The 25683-nt window shown below is 39.4% G+C and overlaps 1 protein-coding gene across 1 annotated transcript; it reads right to left on the reverse strand.

Moving 5' to 3' along the window:
* Positions 1 to 672: 672 nt before the first annotated feature.
* Positions 673 to 23553, reverse strand: SUPV3L1 (Suv3 like RNA helicase). Its single transcript, XM_065894533.1, has 15 exons — positions 23280 to 23553; positions 17654 to 17731; positions 17157 to 17264; positions 15701 to 15815; positions 14377 to 14545; positions 12266 to 12377; positions 10154 to 10231; positions 8767 to 8858; positions 7607 to 7787; positions 6750 to 6843; positions 5919 to 6138; positions 4186 to 4266; positions 3671 to 3847; positions 1766 to 1914; positions 673 to 1108 (listed from the first exon to the last, which is right to left on the reverse strand). The coding sequence occupies exons 1-15, from the start codon at positions 23551 to 23553 to the stop codon at positions 673 to 675; spliced, it is 2364 nt and encodes a 787-aa protein (XP_065750605.1).
* Positions 23554 to 25683: the final 2130 nt, after the last annotated feature.

Consider the following 25683-nt stretch of genomic DNA (forward strand, 5'->3'; position numbering starts at 1 on the left):
TTGGACACAGGAAGACCACTCACTCTATGTAAAATAGCCCACCAACCACTACCACTCTCTTCCCTTATTCTACTTCTTTCTAGCATTTATCTCTGAAATCACATCTATTAATTTCACATTCATTTGCGCTTCTACTATATTCCAGGCACCATAGATATGGCAGTGAATTACACAGACAACAATATTTGCCCTCACAGAGCTGACATTATTTATTTAACTTATTCCTGTCAGTCACCATACTAAAATATAATCTCCACAAGGGCAGGAACGTTATCTGTCTCACTTACTGCATATTTCCAGCACCTAGAACAGCCTCTGGTACATGGGTACAACAGACAGCAACCTCTGTCAAAGAATTCTACCTGTGACATCCTCAGCAAAGGTATAGGAAACTGGTCAAAACAATTCACCAAACTGATTTTATTCCCACGCAGAGTTCCTTATAGTGCATTGTCTTAGTGCTATACTACAAATGGCCATTAAATAAATCTTTAAATAAATCCTCTAAGACACAAAACAAACAGCAGTTTAGTTATCCTTAACAGTTAATTTTCCTTAGCAAAAAAAAAAAGACCAGTAAAAGATAGCCACAGTACCATAGCAGGCAGTAAATGCATATGAGGAAAAAAAGGATTTTAAAATAGATTTTTATTTGCAAAAATAAAAATAAAACTAATCTGAATCGGGTTCCTTCTTCTTTCTTCTTGTCCCTTTTAAGGAAGTCCCAGATTCTGTTCTTCCTTTGCCATGCTCAGTTTGTTGTGTCATCCACTCTTTTTCTAGTTGTTTCAGCATGTCTGCAGTGAGGAGTCCTTGCTGCACCAATCTGGAAGCAAGGGATTTCTCTCCTGCACCAGAGCCAAGTGGTTCAGCAGCTTTACTCCCTAAAGCTTTGGTGCCGTGATTCCTTCTAGTTCGGCTCTTTACTGTTCCTGACAAACGGCACTGGCTTTCTGCTGATGAGTTCTGCAAATTCAGCAGTTTATGTGCCTCTGAAATTTTAATCAGTTTGGTGATGTTATGTACACCATCTTGGATAATGCCATCTAATTGTTTCTGGAGATCTCGAACAAGGCTGGCATCTGGAAACATATCTATAAACCGGTAGCTGGAAAAAAAGACATATTACATTATAGGAAGAGCTCTTACCGCAGTCACTGGACTAATCTCAATGAAGTAACTACATCTTGACACTGACTCATTCCAAATATTCCCCTTTTGCAAAACTGTGTCCAGTGCCTTTGCTCAACCTTTATTTCGGCCAACACACCTAAGGAAGATGTTGTTATGAGAGTCGGTCCTTGCTCATATCTTAAATGATTCCAATATGCTCCCCTAGTGGGACATGACCCTCCTTTGATAATCACTGATCTACAGCAGTACCTCTCAAATCACAATGTATACATGAGTCACCTCAGGATCCTGTTACAATGCAGAATTTGATTAAGCCTTGGGTGGGTCTGATATTCTCTATTTTTAACAAGCTCCCAGTTGATAACAATGCTTTTGGTCCAAGGATCGTCATTTGCGTCACAAGGATCTAGGGGACTTTCTCACCTACCTATCTTAACTAGAATCGTAAGAACTCCTTAAGTCATTTTTGGAATAGGTATAAACCAGGCTCAACTGCCTTAATGGACAATAAACATAAAATAGAGCACCCTGCAAATATGTCCCTAATTTGAAAGTGCAAAAGACCATCATAAAACCTTTGATTCACCCTATTACTTAAAAAATGAGAGTACATACAGGAAAAAATTGGTACCTTAGCCACAGGTAAAGATCCAAGACATCATGGACAGCTTCAAGATCCATGAGGTCTTTAATATTCTTAGGTGGAAGTAATGGCCATTTAATATATCGTCGTAACCATGAGAAGGTCAGGGGCTCATTCCTGCTATACTGCCTGGCAAACTGAGAGAAACAGAAGAAACGAATTTGGTAAAACAATCAGAATTCACTTCAGTCTGTGACCAGAAAAAAAAAAACAAAACAGCACAACAAAATGTTAACTGTGGCTATATCTCAATAGGCAGGCTGGTTTCTCTCCTTCTTTATACTTTTCTGTATTTTAGAGAACATTTAATATCTTATAAAGGTACTTTTAAAAAAAAAAGACATGATTTCCTTCTTTTTTCCAAAACCAGGGCAACAATATATACATGAACTAGCTTTCCAGGGAGTGTCTATTAACTTTTATGAACAATTAATGTTCTAAGTTCTAGGCAGACAGTACCCGAAGACTCTCATTCCTTCATGCAACAGTCCTATAGCTTCAAATGTGAGCTTGTATTTTTTAATATCCTCACTTATTATAAAGAAACTCTTTGAGGTGGCTTCGTGCAAGGTTGGTCATGAGTCAATCAAACTAGTAAACACAACACATAACAACTATTGACCTGTACTGCTCCAGACTCCTTACTCCTTAGTAATACGCTTCCGCTTTATTAGGGTAGCTGCTTGAAGGATGGTGTAAATGGGGTAAGGGCCATGGGCTCCAGCTCCATCCAGGCCAGTTTTTTAAGTTTAAGACTTTGTTCCATAAACTTCAACCTTATGCTAGTTAGCTCTCTCACAAACGCCAGCTCTAAGAAACAGAGAGCTGGTAATAGCTGGACACAGTAAATAGCTGGACACGGAACACCTCTGAGACACATTGAGGAAAAAAGAAAAAGGCAAGCTACAGACTAATTCATTGTAACATTTATGGGAAAGCACACCCACCCAACAAAAACTAGAATTTCTACTCACACAGGTATGTAGGCAAATGTAACGGAAAAGGTCTGCAAGGATACACAATGCTGATAATAGCAGTTATGCCAGAGGACTGAGACTGAAGGTGGTAGCCCAATTTAACCTTCTCTAATGTTTTAATTTTGCTCACACAAAAAAAGTACTTATGTATTATTTATGTAATTTTAAAGTAATTTAAAACATAAGCTTATAAATAGATTTGGTAAAAACAGAGCTAGTATGCAGAAAGCTAATATCTATTAAGAAGATGGCAGTGAAACTACAACAATGAATCAGGAAAAGATTCAAAGAGGAGACCTTTGGATTTAGTGGGGTGGGCGCTCCAAGCAGAAGCAAGAGGGACAGCAAGGGCCCAGAGATGTGAGAGGACAGGGCAGGAGACTGGAAGTTCAGCTTCTACTGCCTTTGCCTAGTCCCCCTGTTTGGGTGAATCTTGTGCTCAGAAGTTAGAGATCTGTATCCCTACCCAAATGAGTTAAAAGAAAAGAGGCTGGAACCTTGGCACCAAATTCACACAAGACAGCCATCCCCGGCCCAATGCCTGATAGTTAAGAAAACGGAATACTATGGCCACTACTGACCCCAAAGCCACCTCCCTTCCAAAACATATTACCCAACACCAATAAGGAAAAAGTATATCATCAGGCAAAGACCCCTTTCCTTGAAAAAACTGTTTAATTATTTTTGTTTTAGCTTCTTCAAAAAGGCTACCATATAAGACCAAATACAAAGCAAGACTTCTCCTTCCCCAAAAAAATTATCTGTAAGAAAAAAGAGCCATTTTTATTTAAGTTCATACACAGTAACTCATATTAAAGGGTACTCTCTTATTTCTTTATTTTGAATAACAAACTATTGCTTGGGGAAAATGCATCAACCTGAAACAACTCAAAATATCACAAAGATAAAGGCTTACCTGTAACAATGAAGAACAGACAAAAGGCTGCTTCTTGTTGATAGGGGCTGTGCAGAAAACATACCTCACTCGTAGACTTAATGGAATATGCTGGATCAACTCTGCAGAAAATTTAAAATCATCCATATTGCAGACAAAATACTGCCCATCAACTTGTGAAAAGTCTACAAAAATATCCTGGGGGGGAAAATATATTAAATTACTGGACTACCTAGACTCAAGTCTATAAATGACAATCACTTTAATCCATTAACAGACTTCCAGAAAGGCCTGCTTAATTCACTGCCTCCTCAAGCTAATAGACTTCCCCCATAGCCCTCCCGACCTGAAATACTCAGAAAATTCCTCAGGACAAAAGTCCCAAAAGATTTTGAGAGAAAGTTTCCACTTTCAAGATAAACTTCATCAACAGCAACTTCACAAAAACAGACTATCCATTCATGTCCACAAGGTTAACCAGTAATTGTCTGACATACTGACCTTTTTAGAAAAGCAATATAAGAGTTTCTACTTACAATGAGATTAGAAAGCGTTGTGTCAGGGAGATGGTAGGCAAACATTTCAATCTGTTCAGCAGTTGGATGAAGACCAGCTGCCTTTAGTAAAGAAGAAACAACCATAAGCTTATTATTTTTTTTTAAGGATAAGTTTTCTTAAGTTATTTCAAGATAAGTCCTATATTCAGGTTAAGCTATTGCCAAATGAGTTAAGGGACAAGAATTTAAGTAAAACAGAGAAAAGCATCATACTTTGCCATTTATTACCAACTGGGAAAGCTGACGAGATGATTTAGTAAAACTAATCAAGTATACCCATCGAGTAATTAATCTTTTGCTTATATTTTAGTTATATTTCTAAAATCTATGATGATCTGATAGAGTACCACAAATAGTTTCCAGGGTCCCAATTCTCTCCACTGAACAAAAACGAAAAAGGAAAACCCAATCACTTTAACCAGGGCAATAAAACAGACATACATACATAAAGAGAAAATGTCAGCTATTGGAGGTCAGCTATCTCTTTACCTGTATATTTACACAATGTTAAGAATTGCCCACAATAAGTATAAGCAAGAAAATAAGAGAGAAAAGGAATGGGAAAAAGAAAGAGGAAAGGAGGAGAGAGAGATGAGTCATGGGAGGCAGGCAGATGATGAACACAAGAAAGGAGCTACACAGGAGGGAGATGGGGAAGATCCGTTATCAGCTGCACTCTTAACAAAAGCTACAGAAATGATTTCAACCACAGCTTTCCTCCCAGAACTTTTCCTTGCATTCTCTCATTTATATACCCTTTTACCTGGGTTCACTAAAATCAGATGAGCCTTAATTAGTGAATTTTCCAGGCAAACTTTAATTTGTAAGTTTGTTTAAAACATGTACACTTCTGCCTCATTAACTACACTAACCAAAATTTAACCCTGTCCTTACTGGTTCGAAGTTGTATAGCTTAATGCTATTTTTGCCCCCCACACAAAAGTTTCTTCTACTTCCGAGCTTCTCACAATTTTCAGTCTGCTGACATAGTTGTGTGCCCACCTGAAGCAACCGTGCCCCTATCCCCACCCACTGCTAGATTATAGGAAGAACTAAAGGAAAATCAGGTTTACTAAACTTGTTATATTATGGCTACATTTGTAAAATCTGAATCTTTCACTTGCATACATACATACATACATACATACTCTAACAAAGGGGTCTCTATTAGGCCTCTCAAAAGCAATAAAGCAGGGTTTTCTCTTCTTTATTTTTTTATTTATTTACTTATTTTATTTTTGGCTGTGTTGGTTCTTCGTTGCTGTGCACAAGCTTTCTCTAGTTGCAGTGAGCGGGGGCTGCTCTTTGCTGTGGTGCATGGGCTTCTCATTGTGGTGGCTTCTCTTGCTGCGGAGCACGGGCTCTAGGCACGTGGGCTTCGGTAGTTGCGGCACGCAGGCTCAGTAGTTGTGGCTCACGGGCTCTAGAGCGCAGGCTCAGTAGTTGTGGTGCACGGGCTTAGTTGCTCCGCGGCATGTGGGATCTTCCCGGACCAGGGCTCGAGCTCGTGTTCCCTGCATTGGCAGGTGGATTCTTAACCACTGCACCACCGGGGAAGTCCAAAGCAGGGTTTTCTTGACATGATTTTCATGGCACAAAATTTTCTTTTGCTTATTTGTTTCCAGGTGTCTGAGGCAAAAGTCTGGAAAGTAAGTGAAGGAAGGAATGACTGTCCTCCACAGAGAAGTAGCAATTACTATGTTACACCTTACCTTTATAGGATCCACAGGCCTATTCAAAATTTCCTTTAATAAACTGAGGTCTTCTCGATTCATTGTTGTAACCTCTCCTTCTTTAAATTTTGAACTGAATCTACCAGCTCTGCCAGCAATCTGCAAGGCTTGAGAGGTGGTGATTGGTTCTATTTCTTTCTCTCCCTTTTCATTGATACTGGGCTTCATAAGGGAGTAAAAAATAATTCTTCTTATGCTCCTGAAACAGAAATACAACTGATCTCACAGACTGCTGTCTGAAAAACCGTCCATCATTTGATTCATTACAGAAATGCTCACTCTAATTCTAGTTTAGGCCTACTTGCAATATTGCCCACTATTTACAAAGTAAGGTAAAAGGGTTTGTTGGTAATTCTTTTTCTTCCCTTTAAATAGCATTTTTTAACAACTGTGTACATTTACTAAAAATCATCATCAAATTATACATTTAAAATGCGTGAACCGTATAATATGTAAATTATACCTCAGTAAGGCTCTAGAAAATAACTTTTTTACAAATTAACCCCTAAAAATAGTGGCTGGCCCCGCATGCCCAACAGGCACACACCCTTGTTGACTGAGACACTGAAAATCAAGTGAGCTAATGTAATAGGTTAGCAGTGGTAGGAAGCAGCACTCAAAAGTCCAAGTGTTATGTGATATTTTCATTTTATTCCCTCAACAGGTATGAGCAAGATAAATCTCAGATCTATACTATAATATCCATTCTCCTAAATCAAAGTGTTTGGTCATTCTAATGCCAATTATAAGTTTTTAAAATTTCCATCTAACTCACTGAATATCCATGATTATTAAAAACAGATTACTTACAAATTAAGTCCCATGCCAACTGCATCTGTAGCAACCAGGATTTTGCATGGATCACCAGGATCATTAAACTTTCTGGCTTGAGCAAGTTTGGTCCCTAAAACAGCAACAGTTTATGTTAAATCAGTATTCTCAATCTTTTACTACATCACACTAAACATATCTTGGGGGCTTCTCTGGTGGCGCAGGTGGTTGAGAGTCCGCCTGCCGATGCAGGGGATACGGGTTCATGCCCTGGTCCGGGAAGATCCCACATGCTGCAGCGCGGCTGGGCCCGTGAGCCGTGGCCGCTGAGCCTGTGCGTCTGGAGCCTGTGCTCCACAACGGGAGAGGCCGCAGCGGTGAGAGGCCCACGTACAACCAACCAACTAACTAACTAACTAAATCTTGGAAACCCTTACCTCCTACTCTCCATTTTTATGGATAAAACTCTTATTGTTTCAAATTTATTTCTCTGCATTCTCACGGAGCCAGTTATCCTTTATTTCCATTCCTTTAAGTATATCCACAAAGAGCAACAAAATCCTCTTATCATTTCTGAGGACACTCATCAATAGACTTCTGGTAATATTTTAAGAATATTACCAAGTTCATATTTTAATGACATTTCTGTAACAAAGTCATCAGCTCAACATTTAAAAATACAGTCTAATAATATCAAGTAACAAGAGCTATAAATAATTAAAACACTTCTATCACCACAAAGATGACTAGAGAAATATTTATTTTATATGACCTATAATAAATTACACACCAAGCAACTTAATTCATATCTTTTACTGTGTTTTCTAGACATATCTCAACATAAATGGCAAAAACAAGAGATTTCATATCTTGTCATGATGAAAGCCAATAATTACCAGGTGGGAGACTGCCATATATAACAGCTGATTCCAATCCCCGAATTTCAATCTGTCGACTCACAGAATAAATATCATTCTTGCTAAAACAGACAATGCAGTCCCCAGGCCGAAGGTTGTCTAAAGATTCTAATGCGTGATCCAGCACAAAAATGGGGGTAAGCCTCTTATAGGTTCGAATCTACAATAAACGATATGATATTGTAAAATAACATACCTAACTCAGCTTCTTCTAATATTGTGAAAAACTCACAATCAAGCGTAGCTAGAAACTGATAAGTTCCAACTTTTTCAAGAGAAAATACAGAAAAACATTTATTTTGATATTATAAATATTACCATCCATTCTCACTGGTATTTCTAAATTAACAAAATGTTACAGAGGATTTCATAAATTTTCAAAGCACTTTCATATATATTTGATTTTTATGGCAATGTGGTAATTTCAGAAAGGTTATTAAATATTATTTCCCTTTTATGAAAGAATAAAATAGAGTCTAATAAAAGATCAGGTCTGATGAGGATTTTTCCAGTTCTAGCCTTCTCCGATTTGCTTAAAAACACAAAGTGAATAACAGCAAAGCCAAGACTGGAACCCAGAATTTCTTCCACTACATTCCACTATCTCTCCCTGAAAGCTGAGCACAAAACTAAAGTAATGGACCAATTTAAAAATATTTCTTCATTTTATTACAGAAGTCTGGTAAAGAAAACAAGTAGGATTAAATGGAAATGAGTGGCTTCCTACTCTAGGAATTTGAAAAAGGGTACAAACTATCTCTACCAATCAGATATATATCAAAGTCCCCAATATCTGACACCTGAGACTTTGAAAATCACAAACTTTTGCTGGAGCCTCCAACTTCCAACATTCCTGATTTATTTAATTCTAAAGAGTTCTGTTTAAACTCCAAAAGGTTTTGTCAAGAAAAGATAAGGAATCTCCTTATACTTTTGGAGACTTAGGGTGTGACAGTCACGCAGTCAGAACTTTAGTTCATGGGGCTCAACCAACTATGTATGATCTAGTCAACTACGAGGAAATGAAGCTAATCTTTCAAGTTCTGATTTTGCCACCATCTGGGGCCTATGAAGCCACTGCCTGGGTACTCTGGGCTATTTGCTATGCCACCTTGAGAACAAAGTGTATAATCTAGTACCTCCACATCTTCCCCAGTTGTGTACATAAGCTCGGTAACCAGGTCAATAGCAGCAGATTCTCCACACAAATGGATTTCTTCAGCACAGAGTCCTGTTAAATGCAAAATTGGCGTTTCTTAAAATTTTAAAGATATAAAATTAAATATGCAATACTCTACATACCAAAAATACTTTAAGTTTGCTTACCTATTGCTTTACAACTTCTCCAAGTGTTTTCATATTATCTCTATGATTCTAACCTCAAAACAAAACCTTCTAGTAGGCAAAAATTATCACCACTTTTATAAATCTTGGGGTTTTTAAATTGCTTTGGCCAAGGTTTTGAGTCTACTAGAGGATGAAGCCAGCCTGAACTAGAACCTGCATTTTGATGGTTAATACTGAACATTAGTCCTATACTTTTTTTTTTTTCAAATTAGGCTCCATGGAATCACTGAGGTGCCTCAGAGGCTGGGGGCTGGTAGGTAGAAGAAACTCCAAGCTCCTTACCCCTGAGCATATCCACTTTCATCTATTTTATATTACAGGCTTTAGTGTATACTCTTTGTTTACAGAAAGTTTACCTATGTTTTTAAATTTCAAAACACTTGCCCTACAACATGCTGATCAAAAATTCACTCCAATATCAAGCAGGAGAAACGTTCTTTCATGTATATGGACCTCACTTCCAGGAGCCTATCCTAAAGAAGTAATAAAATGAATAAAAAGTTAACGCCTACAAAGATTTTTACTGCATCATTAATAATAGAGAAAAATGTTCGACTCTTTGGGACAAATTACAACTGGTCTCCCACATCCACAGGTTTCACATCTGCAGATTCAACCAACCACGGATTGAACATATTCAATCCGCGGTTGGTTGAATTCATGGATGCAAAAGCCATCCAACTGTAAAGGATTTGAGCATCTGCAGATTTTGTTATCTGTGTGGGTACAGGAACCAACATCCGACAAATACCAAAGGACGACTGTGTAGTACAGTTCTTCAATGGAGAACATGCAACATTAATATGTGGTATGAAAAAAAAGTCTATGAAACAACTGAAAAAAAAAGCAAGATAAAAATTATATATTCACAAAACACCATATACGTGAGAAAAAAGACTGCCATGAAACACCAAAATGTTAATAGTGGTTGTGTAAATATGGCAAGATTTGAACACTTTAATTAAGTGATTATGCTAATTTTATGACAGAAGAAATGGACTTCCCATTATTAGAACAATACTTAGAAAATTAAAGCTCACACTTAGCTGACTTTTTTGTTTGATTTGTGTCAAGAGAGAATCTAGCTGGCTCTATTTGGCAATGTCAAGCAGATAAATGCAGATAATTCGCAGTGCAGATGTCACAAAGCACAGGTTTTATAGCAATAAGACCACCAACCTAGTAGTGCTCTGGTCCAGGCCCATCCTCTGGCTGGATCTTTAATCATTTGAATTTCATCAATCACAGCCACTTCATCTTAAAATAAAAAGTTATCATGAGCAAGACAATCTACTTCAATAGTATTATAAACAAACCACAATACCAAAATTCAAGCTTTCAATACCACCATAATCATCATCATTACTTATTAGGTGCTTCATTTCTGGCAGGCTTGTTCTAAGTGCTTTACAACTCATTTAATCCTCACAACAAACCCATTAGGTAAGTATCATTATTACTTACATTTCCTTTTTTTTTTAATCTCATCTGTTTTTTTTTAATTAAAAATAATTGTCTTTGGCCACGCCGTGAAGCTTGCGGGATCTTAGTTCCCCAACCAGGGACTGAACCCATGCCTTCGGTAGTGAAAGTGAGGACTCCTAACCACTGGACCACCAGGGAATTCCCCTACATTTACATTTTACAAAAGAATAAACTGAGACCCAGAGAAGTTAAGTCACTGGCCCTAGTGTAAGATTTAAAACCGTGAAATTCAAACCCAGACCGTCTCTACTGCACTGCCTCCCAAACTGAACAGGTTCAGTTGTCCTATTTTCTGCAATCTCAGAGGCAGCCTGGAGAATCTGCCTAATAAGAACACATCCACACAGCAACTGAAGTAGCTCCTGGGACCAAGGAGTAGATAACCCTGCAGTAAAATGAAGCACCTCAGGAATCAAGACGGGTGTCAGGAGGAGAACCAGAGAAGAATGTGTAATTCCCTGAGCTCCAGCTCTGCTTATTCTTAGGGGTTTTAAAGCTTATTATGGTAAAAAAAAATAGTGGCTCATTTTATTTTCTAATGCCAAAATGCTTCCAACCATATTATTTTATTCTTTTTAAGTCATATAAATTATATTTTAGTTTGCTTCCCAAAATACCAAGGAGTTGCAAGGAGCATATTTTAAAAAAAGGAAAAATTTAATGTGCCCACAATGACATTTAGCAAACAAAAGAAAGCTAATTTTATACTGAAAAACCATCAGATTAAAAATTACTAGCATATCTGAGCGTATACAAACAAGATTAGAAAAGAGGGCACAGAAGAAGGAATTTTCATTTATATGTGCTATTTTAATTTTTACAATGTATTACTTTTAGAATAAATGGATTTTTTTGAAAACTATCCATTTACTCAGAAAGTTAAGATTATTAAAATGAAAAAAGCAAGCTACCAAATAGTACATAATATATAATCCCTATTTTATTTAATATACACACTCACGATGCACACATAAATGCATACACAATACAAACACAGTCTAGAAAATATACACCACAGGGTTAATACTTGTTGATTCTGGATGGGTGGAATTGGGAGATTTTTTTTTTTTCCTTCTCTTTGCATTTATTTTTATGTTTTCTATAATGAAGAAATGATTGCCTATATAATAAGGAAAAAGTTAATTTTCATTTAAAGTACTTTCAAAACTATAGTACTTAAATAGAAGTTTTCTGTGGTACTATGTGTAATAGTGAAAAACTTTAAACAACCTAAATATTCTTTAATAGAGGAATGAATAATTTTAGTCATAATATGGAATACTACATAACAATTTAAATGAATAAATGTGATATATATTCATGATACATATATATGTATACAAGACTAGATCTAAAAAATATGTAAAATAAAAAGCAAATTGTGGAATAATAATGCAATATGATAATCATGTAAATGTTTTAAAACACACAATCCACAGTATTGATAGGCAATACATAAGAGTGATACCAAAAAAAAAAAAAAGGAAAGGTATATACCAAATATTTGATAGCAACTGGATCAAAAGAGGAGAGAGGAATTGAACTGGGGAGTGACACAAAGGAAAATTCATACTTAGTGACATTTCAGTTCTTTTACGAGAAAAAGGGAAAGAAATTCAAAAGCAAACATAACAGAAAGTTTGGCATTTTTAAGTAGTGGTAAGTCCTGGGTATTTGCTGTACTATTCTTTTCTTTGTCTCAATTTAAAATTTTTTTCGCAATAAAAAACACATTCCATATGTTCATCTGAATTTTAAAATAAAAAAATACTAAACCATACAGTTTTTAAAATGGTGTATACATACAAGGAGTTGTAACACTGCACATCTCAACAGTACAAGCAACATGGGCAGCCTGTTTCCCATCTGGCTCTACCGTCACACGTTCTTCACCTGTTACCAAGTCACATGGCACACCCTAAGATGACAAAAAGAAAACTGGAATTATTTCCAGCTTGAAAACAATAGCAAAAAGAAGTTTTGGATGTTTAATAGAGTATTCTCTCCATTACGTCAAATTTATTTGTCTAATAGTTGAAACAAAATATCCCCAATCCTTTAAAAAAAATTTTAATAAGAAAATAAAAGCCACTCTTTTATATAACCTGTGTAAACTTGGAAACATCTCAAATCAGCTAAATTCTCAGGTAACAAAAGCATGAGAAATTGCAGCAGTTTCACTTTTTACCTCTGTACTATTTCAATAGTTTCTGTACCATTTTAGTTTATTAAGATGAAATTGTTTCTATGTTCAAGAAGAATATTATAAATAAAATTTAAGAATATAAAGACCTCCTAATATATTTCTTTGAGAAGGACCAACATCAATGCTATGGTGTATTTGAGTTACCAACCACCCCCGTCCACTCAGGACTGAGGGGTTCCCCAGGATGAAGAACATTTGGTGCTAAATCAGGGAAAGTCCAGGCAAACTGGAACAGCTGGTCTCCACAGTGGCCTGAAACTAATGAGGAAACATCAGACATATCCAAACTGAGTGACAACTTACAACACAACTGACCTGTAGTCTTTCAAAATGTAAAGGTTTGGCATGGACATATATACGCTACCAAATGTAAAAGAGATAGCTAGTGGGAAGCAGCCGCATAGCACAGGGAGATCAGCTCCGTGCTTTGTGACCACCTAGAGGGGTGGGTTAGGGAGGGTGGGAGGGAGATGCAAGAGGGAGGAGATATGGGGATATATGTATATGTATAGCTGACTCACTTTGTTATACAGCAGAAACTAACACACCATTGTAAAGCAAGTATACTCCAATAAAGATGTAAAAAAAAAAATGTAAAGGTTATGAAAGACAGAAAGACTGAGGAACTGTACTAGAGACATGACAATAAAACACAGCGGGAGACCCTGAACAGAATGCTGGGGTGGGGGGGTGGGTGGGATGGGGAAATGGAGTGGTGGCAGTGTTTATAGGACAATTGGCAAAATATGAAAATGGACTGTTAATTAAATAATGGTATTCTATCGATATTAAATGTCCTACTTTAGATGAATATCCTGAGGTTATGTAAAAGAAAGTCTTTGTTCTGTGGAAATACTTTAACTATTTATGAATAAGGAGGCATTATGTATGCAAATTACACAAATTATTCAGAACATAATAAAAGAGAACGCAAATCACCTACCAAGACGGGTTAATCTTTCATTATAAAGTCATAATAAAACAATGAACTAAAATGTGGCTCCTTTACTGCAACGATGCCTCAGACCACAGGGCATTCGGTCCTTTTCTCAGTCTTTATCGTTAGTTCTAGTTGACAGCATCAAAGGTCTAATCTTAAAAAAAGGTAAATGGAATACAACAGAGTAGGTGGGTAACTCTGAGGAGACAAAGAAGGGGTTCAGAGGGCGTTTCATCTATATCAATATTTTCTTTTTCTTTTTTTTGGCTGTGCCGCGTGGCTTACAGGATCTTAGTTCCCCCACCAGGGATTGAACCCGGGCCCTCCGCAGTGAAAGCACCAAGTCCTAACCACTGGACCTCCAGGGAATTCCCCAATAATACTTTATTTCTTGAATCTGATGGGAGTTGGGTAGTGGACTCAGGTTATCTGAATGTTATTCCCTGCATTTCTCTGTATATGTGAAATATTCTGTAATATTGTATTTCACTCATTCTAATACACACGTTTTTTCACATTTTAGTATCTCTGAAACCAGGATACCTCTTAACAATGGATGGCATGTCAGAATTCAGTCGGCAGCATCATCTTCTTTCTCAGTTTTACATAAAATAACAGTACATCTTACACTTGATGGCTTGTTAGATGCAATGCAATACGGCACTTTTTGTTAACAGTAAATTACTACATACGCCCTCCCCCTCTACCCCTTTAACTCCACTCTCCCCCAAATTAACAAGAAAAAGAGAGAATATTTGGTAATATACTAACAGCAGCATTACTCTTTTCGAAGATCTCATGTGCCAGTAATTTTAAAGGACCGCAATATACTCCAGATTTTGCTGACAAGTATTTCTGGATTGCATGATAAGTCTTTCCACTGTTCGTGGGACCTGAATGGAATATTATCTTCCGCTGTAAGACTCTGGCTTCTGGGTACCTAAAACATGAGTAGGTAAACAGCTTAATTCCATTAACCTCAAAATCCTGGCAAAGGTATTACATGAAAAAAATTCCAAGGAAACATCCTCTTAACATTCATAAGATAGCATCTTTGAAAAACTAAATGATGAGCTTCACATCCACACTAAAATGACTGCTTTCCAAGAATAGCATTTACTAACTAGAGGACAGAAAAATCCAAATGCAAATTAATTTATTGGATATTCTTGCCACTGTACAAATCCCTTTCCCCAAGAGTTACCTAAAATAAGTTTAAACTGCTAACAGCTCCAGAGATTTGTCCACATTATTTCCACAGCTCTACATATGCCCTATAAATAAATATTCCTAGGCTTCTGAATTTCAGCATACACAATAAAGTGACTGAGTCTTCTGCTTTTGGCCATGAGCACTTGCCCTCTCACCATAAACAAGTACAAAACTGGACAAAATATATACAGCAGCTGCCTGGGGACATGGACAGGAGGCAGTGCAGGACTACAAGCCCCAAAAGAAAGGAACACCTGAGATGAGCCCTGCTGTACCCCAGCAGGGCATAGGGAGGTGGAACCCAAGCAAGGTAAAGTAGTCCCACTGAGCTGAGCAGTAGAGATCAAGTTCAAAGCTGCTGATGCAGCTGGAATTGGAAAGCCAGAGTGTGAAAGAGAAAAAAGGGTGCAATAGAGGGGGAGCCTTGAAGTCTGTGTGGGAGTTCCTTGGGTCCTTGGCCAAGGGCTGGGCTGAGCATGTGCAGGGCCTAACAGAGGACTGCTTGCTAAGAGTTTGAGTGGAAAGTCTCAAAGAGTGGCAAAGTGCTAGGAGATGCTGGAGTTCCAGCCACAGTGGTGGTGGGGAGAGCTCATTAATAGCGTATTCAGCTGAGACACCAGGAAGGCCACACCTGAATTGTAAGGATGACACCCTAAAGGGCTACTCTAGATCTGCCCTAATAAAACCTTAAACCAAACTTGATTAGGATTCAAGGGGAGACACCAGTTAACTGCCTGCCCAAACTGCCCACTTTTCTAGAGAAAACAAAACAATCTAGACGACTTATGATTTATCATCCAGCATACAATAAAAGTATATAATGATCACTAATTTTCCAAGATTAGAAACTGAAAATTTCAAATCTACAAATAAAGAAACTAACCAGTTAGGTGGTATTCTTAGGTCACTGATTTTACGTAGATCATCCTTACATTCCAACACAGGAAATATCTGTTTTGCATGTCTCAAGAAAAATGGAAATAAATCATCCACGTGAGCTGGAAAATAAAACACTGCATTAATATGTGCAATCCAAATGTTATCCATAACTGCACTGAATGAGAACTTTACTCTTAGTGAGCTAAATTAAGGGGGCATTGCCAGAATAAAAAGAAAAACCCTAAAACAAGGAACTCTATCCTTTCCTGAGGTCCTGCTTTGTCTTACATTTTCCTCCTTATTTCACTTATATTTTCCAGGAAAACAGAAAATTGGCTTTCAACAACCACGTTCCACTTCTTCTATGCAAACAGGGAAAGATCAGCATTGATGAAAGTTAAGTTAAAAACAAAGAACCTGGGGGAATTCCCTGGCAGTCCAGTGGTTAGGACTCGGCACCTCATCACAAGGGGGCCCCGGGTTCGATCCCTGGTTGGGGAACTAGGATCCGCAAGTGGCATGGTACGGTCAAAACAAACAACAACAAAAAACAAAGGACCTGGGAATATACATTAGAGAGAAGGCCTGTGGTTACTGAAGAGAAATACAGGTGCCAAGTATTTTTTAAGCTACAGAGACCACTAAGAGACAAAACATGAAAGTGAATTGACGCCTCAGCAAGAAGTCTCCACACCTTAGTGGCTCTGATGAGGGTGGGGCTGTGTCCAATTCTGCTTTGTGTCCAGGTTCTACCTCAGTGCCTGGCCCACGGCAAAAGTCTAATAGTCAAATACTTAAAACTATAACCAAAGCCAAACTGCCCATGGGAACAAAATAATGATGTTCCTACATTTTTTTTTTTGCGGTACGCGGGCCTCTCACTGTTGTGGTCTCTCCTGTTGCAGAGCACAGGCTCCAGACGCGCAGGCTCAGTGGCCATGGCTTACGGGCCCAGCCACTCCGCGGCATGTGGGATCTTCCCGGACCAGGGCACGAACCCATGTCCCCTGCATCGGCAGGCAGACTCTCAGCCACTGCGCCACCAGGGAAGCCCAATGTTCCTACATTTTTATCTTTTATAGCAAGAGCTTTGTCCTAATATGAGGGAGAAACAAGCCAGTGGCAGAAACAGATGGAATCTGTCATGTATTAATTCTGTCTTGTGTGAGAGTTTATTTCAGTGTAGCCTATATATTACTACATAGTGAAGAGCAGATAATGACAGATGAAGACCCCAGTCTTCCTCCAGCCTAAGACATACGGGTGATTTAATAACCAGTTCAGGAACCCACTATAAAAGCAAAAGGACCTAGAAGGCCTCCTACGAAAGCACTGAATTATTTACAGAGGATATTAACAGGGCTTATTCTAAAGCAAATAACGCCCTAACTAGAGAAATAAACATAGGAAGAAATAAAAAGTATGCTCAACAGGATTTTAAAAAGTCTCTAAACACTTGCCTGCACTGAAGCAAATATCATTCAAAATAATGTGAATGTCCACATCCAGGGAATGAGACTGCATGATATAATTTCGAAAGCTTATGAAAGCTTGGTGGAAGAGACGAGCTGTGGGAAACACAAAATCAAAATAGGTAGGACTTAGTTTTCATTTAATTTCTCATTTTAAAAAATACATAACACGTCACACCTAACTCATCAAAGTGTCTTTTTCTTTTCTTGTAGTACAGCTGGTTTGTTATGATCTGGGCTAAAACTGATATTCTAGTAGACCATGAAGGAAAGCTGAACACACAGCTCCCTTGCCGTGTGTCTGGCTCCCCAGGTGCATCCTGCCGATCTCCTGCCTACAGAGAAGCAAAAGTCAGGGACATTCTCTAGATTACAACTATGTATTAATAGGTATGTCCAGGCCACACTAGGTCCCACACAACAATGACAAAGCTGTAATCTAAGCAGTAATAAGATGTCTCTAATGGAAATCTTATTAGCCTTACCATCGAGTCCATAATCAGCACTCAGTTTCTGAATTTCTTTTCTCTTGTAAAACTTATCTAAGATCTTCTTTACTTCATCTGGAAGAAAGATATAAAAATTTAACATATGTTTAACATTTGTTTTCCAGACAGAGAAATGCCCAAAGAGCAAAAGAAACCTGAAGTCATAACACCCAAGGCAGCAGTCTACTGAGTGTTGCAAGAACTTGAAGGTTTTAGTTGATCACAAACTCTTTATAGTTTAATAGTGTCTAGAAAAAGTATAAAGTCAAACAATGCAATATTCCTGTAATACTGCAGAAGACTAAGCAAGGTGCTACAGGAGTAGCATCACCCCTAGCCTCCATAAGACCACTTTTAGATAACCATGTTCTGTTTTGTTTACTTACAACCATTCTGAACATCAAATAGTGAGCAGCTAAAGGTATCTAGAAAGATAACCAATTCTGTGAGGGCCAGATCATTATGCTTTCGTGTGAATGACTAAAGGAGCCAGGGATGATCTTTAGCTTGGAGATGATTTTAGGGAGAACAGATTATACATATTTTGTTCTAGATGGCATAACTAAAGTCAGTGGGAAGTGAAGGAAACAGATTTCAGTGTAATTTATACAAGAATTTCCTAATAATTAGAACAGGGAAAAGGGGTTGTCTCACAGAAGTGCCAGCTCATAGTCACTGAAAAGTACTCAAGCAAGGCTTAGATGACTGTATTTCAAGGGTGACAGCAGAGAAATTACTGTGCTATAGTGGAGGCTGGATTAGATACCTGCTGAAATAACATGCCACTATGAGTCCCTAATTTTACCGGTGAAAATACTTTTTTTTTTTTTAATTTTTTTTTTGCGGTACGCGGGAAAGTACTTTAATCAAGTTGAAATTGTATTAACATTGCACATGTGAAAACACTACTGCATTATTCTGTAGAGATAAACATTTTACTAATCCAGCCACACACTCTACATTTCTGGGAAGGCAGGCCAAAACTGATACAGTCTTTGCTCATGAAACACAGAAAGGCCAGGTGGCCTGTATTTTTGCCTCCCACCAGAGTACCAACTGCACTTGCATCCAACCACAACACACATACAACACTCACTGAAGAAATTAAGCCTGAATAAAGCATCTCACTATCAAAACTTTGCTTTGCAGAATGAGGGAATTTCAAAGTCGCTGGTTTAGCCATTAGGTTTGCCCACAACTAAATGTAAGATGCATACAAATATAGCTACTATCACAGGCAGCTATCCTGCTATTTCTGGGTTTCTGTTACTTTGTACCCAGTGGGTCCAACAGTTTCTTTACAATAGTGGAAAAATCAGTGACAAAAAAGGCACATGCAATTGCCTGGGGAAATTCTGCTGACCTATAAACTCAATACAAACTGAAGACATCACATTTATTAGAATTAATCCATTTTCTGTAACTAACACTCCAGTGTTATGCAAGAATTATGATACTTCACTCAATTTAAAATGCTTCAGAAACATGAGGTTTCTCATGCTAAGTGAAAGAAACTAGTCAGGAAGGCCCACGTATTGTATACTATTTATATGAAAGGTTCAAACAGAAAGGGAATGTGGATTAGTGGTTGCCACGGGCTGGGCAGAGGGGAGTGGGGGCTAGGGGAATGGGGAGTCACTGTTTCTGGGTATGGGATTTCTTTTGGGGTCATGAAAATGTTCTAAAATTAGATTATGGTGATAGTTTCACAACCCTGCAAATACACCATTTAATTACACACTTTAAATAGATAAACTTTATGATATGTAAATCATACTGTACAGCTATTTTAAAAAATGAATACTACCCACATACTAAAAGTGAAGTTTCTCTGTATCAATACTTTCTTTTATCTAAAATTTAAAAGATAACTGCAAAAACATTAACACAATGGAAATAGCACAGAAAAAAATTTAATCTACTACAGAAGTATATGGAAACATCGTTTTGTTTTTCATAAAAATTAAGCTTTATCTCATTGTTCTTTTTTAAAATCATTCATTCATTCATTCATTCATTCACTTATGGCTGCGTTGGGTCTTTAGTGTTGCGAGTGGGCTTTCTCTAGTTGTGGTGAGCGAGGGCTACTCTTCGTTGCGGTGTGCGGGCTTCTCATTGTGGTGGCTTCTCTTGTTGCAGAGCATGGGCTCTAGGTGCACAGGCTTCAGTCGTTGTGGCACACAGGCTCAGCAGTTGTAGCTCACGGGCTCTAGAGCACAGGCTCAGTAGTCGTGGCACACAGGCTTAGCTGCTCCGCGGCATGTGGGATCTTTCCGGACCAGGGCTTGAACCCGTGTCCCCTGCACTGGCAGGCAGGTTCTTAACCACTGCGCCACCAGGGAAGTCCCTGTCTCATTGTTCTTAACAGAATGACCTGATTTGGGGATCACAGTTACTTCTCATTTAAATTAACGGTGATTAAAGGAGACTCTCTAGATTTCAGCCACAGTAGAAATGACTCAGTACTACAACTTTTAACCAATTAATAGCTTTCTTCCAGCTTCCTACAATGGGAGTTTGGGATTTAATAACAGGTTCTCTTCTAAAATGTAAATGTACCTCACATGAGTCTTTACACAAAAATGATCCACTTTACTCACTCCACGTACATCTCGATGAAGAACGAAGTAGCTACTACTAATGGTTGGGACTGCTTAAACCTTATGATTTACCCATCTTGTTAAAATGTTTTAATTCGCTTGTTCCACTGTACTTATCGGTAATTAACTAGAAGCCCATTACTTAATACATCAAAGCTCTATGATCACTTGAGGGTTGGAGAAGCAGGTGGAAAGGCACAAAACTCAACCTCTTCAAAACAGAATTGGAAATGCCAAAGTCATAGTGGAAACAGGTGGGGAGAAGTGATCAGAATAGATCAGAACATCTCTAGGATCCAAAAAGGAAAGGGAGAATCAATCCTGAAGAGACTGTACCAAAGACCACCTAGTAGTGGCATTTAGTTTCCACCCCTTTAATATTACAACTAGTATTACCACTCTTGTTGAATATGAAGAAGTACTGAAATATTGTTCTAGTAGTGGTTGAACTCATGATGAACCTTTTTTATCATAACAAAGGGAATTATAAAAAATAGTACTAGATTTACTGAAACTGTCCCTATTGCAGCAGACAGTTGCATTAGGCCAAATGCCTCCGACCCTTCTGCATCTCTCTCAGGTGATGGGTGTGAGAGATGACTATTCCCTACACCCTCAAATGTATCTGTACCTGATACACCTACATCAAATTACAATGACTTCGTTAGGCTTCTGTCCTTAAGGGTCCCCTTGTAACCAACAGCATGATTCTCATCCAGGAAGCTAGCTGTGCTCTGGGCAGAAAAGTGTTGCCTAATACCCTATGCAGAAACTGTCTCCATAATCTTGATCCCCTTAGCATTACACCGTAATTCTGTACTTCGCGAGTGATTCGCCAGAACATACCAATCCAGGTGTTTTGAAAAGCAAGCTTCCCCCAAGACTCTGACTCCAGTTCACTTTACTAATATGGAGCTGAGTGGCTTCAACCCTACGAATCCAAGTTCCAATCTGCATCTACCCATCTAGCACTACTAGCATCTATGAGGAAACTACCACAACCTGTCTCAATTAATCTGATACCTTCCCTAGGAGTCACAACTGCTAATAAAATTCACTATGAATATTATTTGTTGTTGTCACGTCCTGTAAACATACCAGTTATCAATCAAAAATCAGAAAGAGATCATGTGAGGTGCATCAATCACCCATGGTCAGCCAGGGCTCACCTAGCTTACCTCAGTGCCTGGGTGCTACCTTCCTCCTTCACTGCTCCACTTGAGACCACCCAAAACTTCCAGCTTAGTCAGCTGTCCAAGAAAGGGGAGGGCCACTCTGCCATCAAAGGTAGCTGCACTTCATTGTTAGAACTTCCAAACACTTAAAAATTCATAACAGTGCCCAAAAGATTTCAAAACACTAATCTGGTGAGACCAGCTGATCATGAGTAAAAATACATCCAAGGAATTTTACACCAGCTACTAACAGCCTAAAGAAAGAGAGGCTTAGAACCTTTATTTATACGATACCCCAAAAATAAGTATTTTGTTAAATCCTCACATCAACCTATGCTATATAGTTGGGATAGATTATTTGGGCTCCTAGGGTAATAGTTTTCCCAGTTTCCACACATCACAGATTCTACTGCAGGGTAATTCCATTTTTCAAATAGTAAATGTTTAGTACAAGTGATACTAGTTTACATTTGTTCACCCCTTTACACTTTTCAAAGTGCTTTGCCCAACTCTTTATCATGACTTTCACGATCCAGAGATGTAAGCAAAGAAAATATTACTCTCATTTTACCATTTGGGAAATGGAGAAAAGGTAAGTAAACTGTAAATCGGGCCAGCCACTTAAGTGCTGTAATGACTATCACAAATATGCACCATCTTTCTACTTGTAGTCAATCATGTTCACATGGCTAAATGTGTTACAATCAACCAGAATAAATACACATATACATATAATATATATACATATATGTATGTGTTACAATCAACCAGAAAAAAATATATATATTATATATATGTTTACATAATATATAAGTATATGTATGTGCTACTGCATGACTAGATAAGTGTCAGGGGTAAAGACTGTCTACTTCATAAGAGTTACAGGAAAGATTAAACGGGTCACATGCTTAAAACAGTACCTATCTCTAGCAAACACTGAGTATTAGCCATTGTTATTTTTAGAAAAGGAAGAAGAAGATGGAATTACAGATGTATTCTAGGCAGAGGGAGTAACATGTGTAAAAGCCCTGGGGCACAAGTGCACATTTCATCAGTTTGACTGAAACAAGGAGAGTGGCTCGCAACAACGCTTCTCCAACAGGTACCCACGCCAGATCAGGCAGGGATTGAGGACCCTTTTAAACTGGGAACAATGGAAAAACATTAAACAATGTTTTGCAAGGGAGCAATAGGATTAGATCTTGCCACTTGCTGATGCTAAGCGATTCCTTTCCCTCTGGAGCCCCAGATGACCAGGGAACCTACCACTTCCGATGTGCACACCCTTATGTTCTACCTTGTACTACAGCTGGCCATTCATATGTCCTTCCTCCCCACAAGACTGTAAGTTTCTGGAGCGGAAGAGATCTGGATGTGAGTCTGGTTCCTCTTGGCAAGTGTCTGGTTTGCGTAGGTACCCAGTCAATGACAAAAACTCCTGAAAGAAATCTTCCTTTGGCTTTTCAATGCCCCACTCCCTTGTCCCTTCTTGGAGCAATAGTTCTGGGTAGCGGGGGAGGAGAAAGAATACGCTAGAAATCAGTCGTCCACCTAACGACTCAAATAAGGTGAATCGTCCCATCACAAGAGGGCTTAAACCATTTACAGGACAACAGTGAAAGGGAGAAGGCCACTTCTGGAGCAGCACATCAAAGGATCAATAAGACACAGTCCCAAGCCTTGAAGGGCTCACACGCCAGTAAGGGAGACAGACAGTGACAGGCACGATGACAACGCTCGAGGGAACCTCGGGTCTCCAGGGGAAGGGCGGGGGGGGGGGGCGGGGGTAAGCTTCTTCGCGGGCCCTGAAACACCACCCGCGCCGCCCTCGCCAGCTCCTGCACTCACTCTTGTCCAGAGGGCGGGTTAGCTCGGCCCCGACATCGCCGTCCGCGCTGCGGCCCTGCGGTTTCACAGTCAGCGGCACGAACAAGGACGTGTTCGGAGCTTTGGAGCCTCCTGAGGCAGAGGAAGAGGCGCAGGCAACGGCAGGAACGCGCCCCAGAGTCCCAGGAAAGGGCCCAGTGTGGGCGCGAAGGGCAGAGCAGATGGCTGCCCGGGGGCCAGGCTGGCGCCCCGGGGGAAGCCGAGCCCACAACAGGGCACACCGGGGGAAGGACATTGAGACCGCAGACTCGAGAGGAGGCTGGCTGGAGCAGCCTGCGGACACGGCGGCGGGCAGTGACGTACAGCGCCAGCGCCTATAGCCCGCAAAGACCCAGAACAGCGGAGCTGCCCAGGAAGACGCCCGATCAATAAAGAAAAAGTAGTGCCGAAAGATTGCTCGTAAAGGGGAGGAAAAGCTTAGAAGCGAAAATCACAGAAGATAAGTGCTTGTAAGTCCTTGTTCTCTCTCCCTTTTTTATTGGAGATTGGAGCCAGCTTTCTTAAAAAAAATAATCTGGCTCCTTTGGGGATGTCATAGATGAGAGGCGGGGCCTGCGAGGTGTGTCACATGACGCAAGCTGGCCCTGCGGGTAAGTGTTCGGAAGCACGTGGGTAGTGAGGCCAAGCCTTGTGGGTGCGACTGGTGAGAGACGCCAACTCTCTAGGTTGTGGCGCCACCGTGGCTTGCGGACTCGAAGCTTTGAAGAGCATTTCCCAAAAGTTCCTTAGATTATTAACTTTCGTTTCCTGATGGAAGGCGTTAGAGAACATAACTTGATCTGCCCTTCAGGACCGTTGTTAAGGAATTTTGTTCCACAAGTTCTTAGGTAAACCCCTTCTATGACGTGTGTAGGTACTTATACTTTAATATGAGCAGTTTGTATACATCATTCTAGCAGCTGGTATGTCACAGCCGCGTAGCAAAAATATGTACCCTGTACTCGGGGCAAAGGTTAATTTCTTTTGCATTAGTTGGATACTGTTTCATTTGAGGTTGCAACATCTTAAATTCAAGATATGCCGTTGGATTTTCCATATCTCTTATACTTAAAACATTAAGGTCTTGCAACTTGAAGGAGCACGGCATATGATTTGTACTATTGCATGTCAAATAAGATTTCAGTAACAATTTGCTATTGTGCCTTTGATTCACCGAATACTTTTTTTTTTTTTTTTTTGCTGTACGCGGGCTTCTCACTGTTGCGGCCCCGCCCGCTGCGGAGCACAGGCTCCGGACGCGCAGGCCCAGCGGCCTTGGCTCACGGGCCCAGCCGCTCTGCTGCATGTGGGATCTTCCCGGACCGGGGCACGAACCCGTGTCACCCTGCATCGGCAGGCGGACTCTCTACCACTGCGCCACCAGGGAAGCCCATCACCGAATACTTTTTAAACATCAGTGATTCAAGTAGACGGCCCTTTGCCCTCAAAGAGTTTTTGATCTGGTTTTGGTCATACTAACGGTTAACGTTAAGTAATGAAAATGTTTATTATTCTTAGGCTAATGAGAGTTCAGAACTACAGGCCAGTTGTTATGTCATCGTTTCTCACCCACATACCTCTGAACACATTGGGTGCCTAGTACAACTATCAAACCACTAAAACTGTATCATAATTGTGTTTCTGGAGTAGTAGTACTCAAACTTCAGGGTGCATCAGAATCATCTGGAAAGTTTGTTAAAATTGTTGGGGCCCTACTCCTGGAGTTTCTGATTCATAGGGTCTGGGGTGGGGCCCAAGAGTACGAATTTATAACGTTTCCAGGTGATGTTGACCCTGCTGGTCTGCGGAACCACACTTTGAGAACCACTGCTCTGGGTTATAGTTCCTTCAGGGTAGGGCAATAAAATAGCACTAAGGAAATACTCAGGAAAATGCTGAATGAATGAATAAATAGAGAAATAAATGGGGGACAGGGAAAGGAAGTGGGAGAAGTAAAGATATCCTTGGCAGTGGGGAATAAACTAAGTTCTCTCTTCTTTGCCTTTGCTATTAACAAAACCTGGTTTATAAGTTTTCTCAAAAGCACATTCTAGTAGATTTCTCCCCCTCACATCTTGCCTACAGATTCTGTAATTTGACATTTCTAGAGTATTTTTCTAATGTAAGGTTATCATGATCTGGATAACAAATTGTTTATCCCTTAGAATCATGGAGTAATAGAGCAGGAAAGGGGTCTTAGAGATTATCGGTCCAGTTTCCCCAGACCTAGGGAGGAAGCAACTATCAAATGCATTTGTAGAACTTGTAGATAGTGTCCACATGGTCCTGCTCTGCTGTCTTGCTTTCTCTCCCCAGCCTGATAAGACTCCTAGAGAGCCTAATCTATTTCCTTTATTCCAATACTAAGTTGCATAACAGTTCTTAT

The sequence above is a fragment of the Phocoena phocoena genome, chromosome 16 (assembly GCF_963924675.1).
Source record: "Phocoena phocoena chromosome 16, mPhoPho1.1, whole genome shotgun sequence".
Lineage (NCBI taxonomy): Eukaryota > Metazoa > Chordata > Mammalia > Artiodactyla > Phocoenidae > Phocoena > Phocoena phocoena.

Bases quoted from the DNA above. Each gene is read 5' to 3' on its own strand.
- SUPV3L1 (XM_065894533.1), bottom strand. From the start codon at position 23,553: ATGTCCTTCCCCCGGTGTGCCCTGTTGTGGGCTCGGCTTCCCCCGGGG. The intron at 6,844-7,606 runs GTAATTATTGGC...TTGCTGTTTTAG, and splicing joins ATATGGCAGTCTCCCACCTG to GGACCAAACTTGCTCAAGCC. The intron at 4,267-5,918 runs GTAAGGTGTAAC...TCTTTACTAAAG, and splicing joins GGCCTGTGGATCCTATAAAG to GCAGCTGGTCTTCATCCAAC.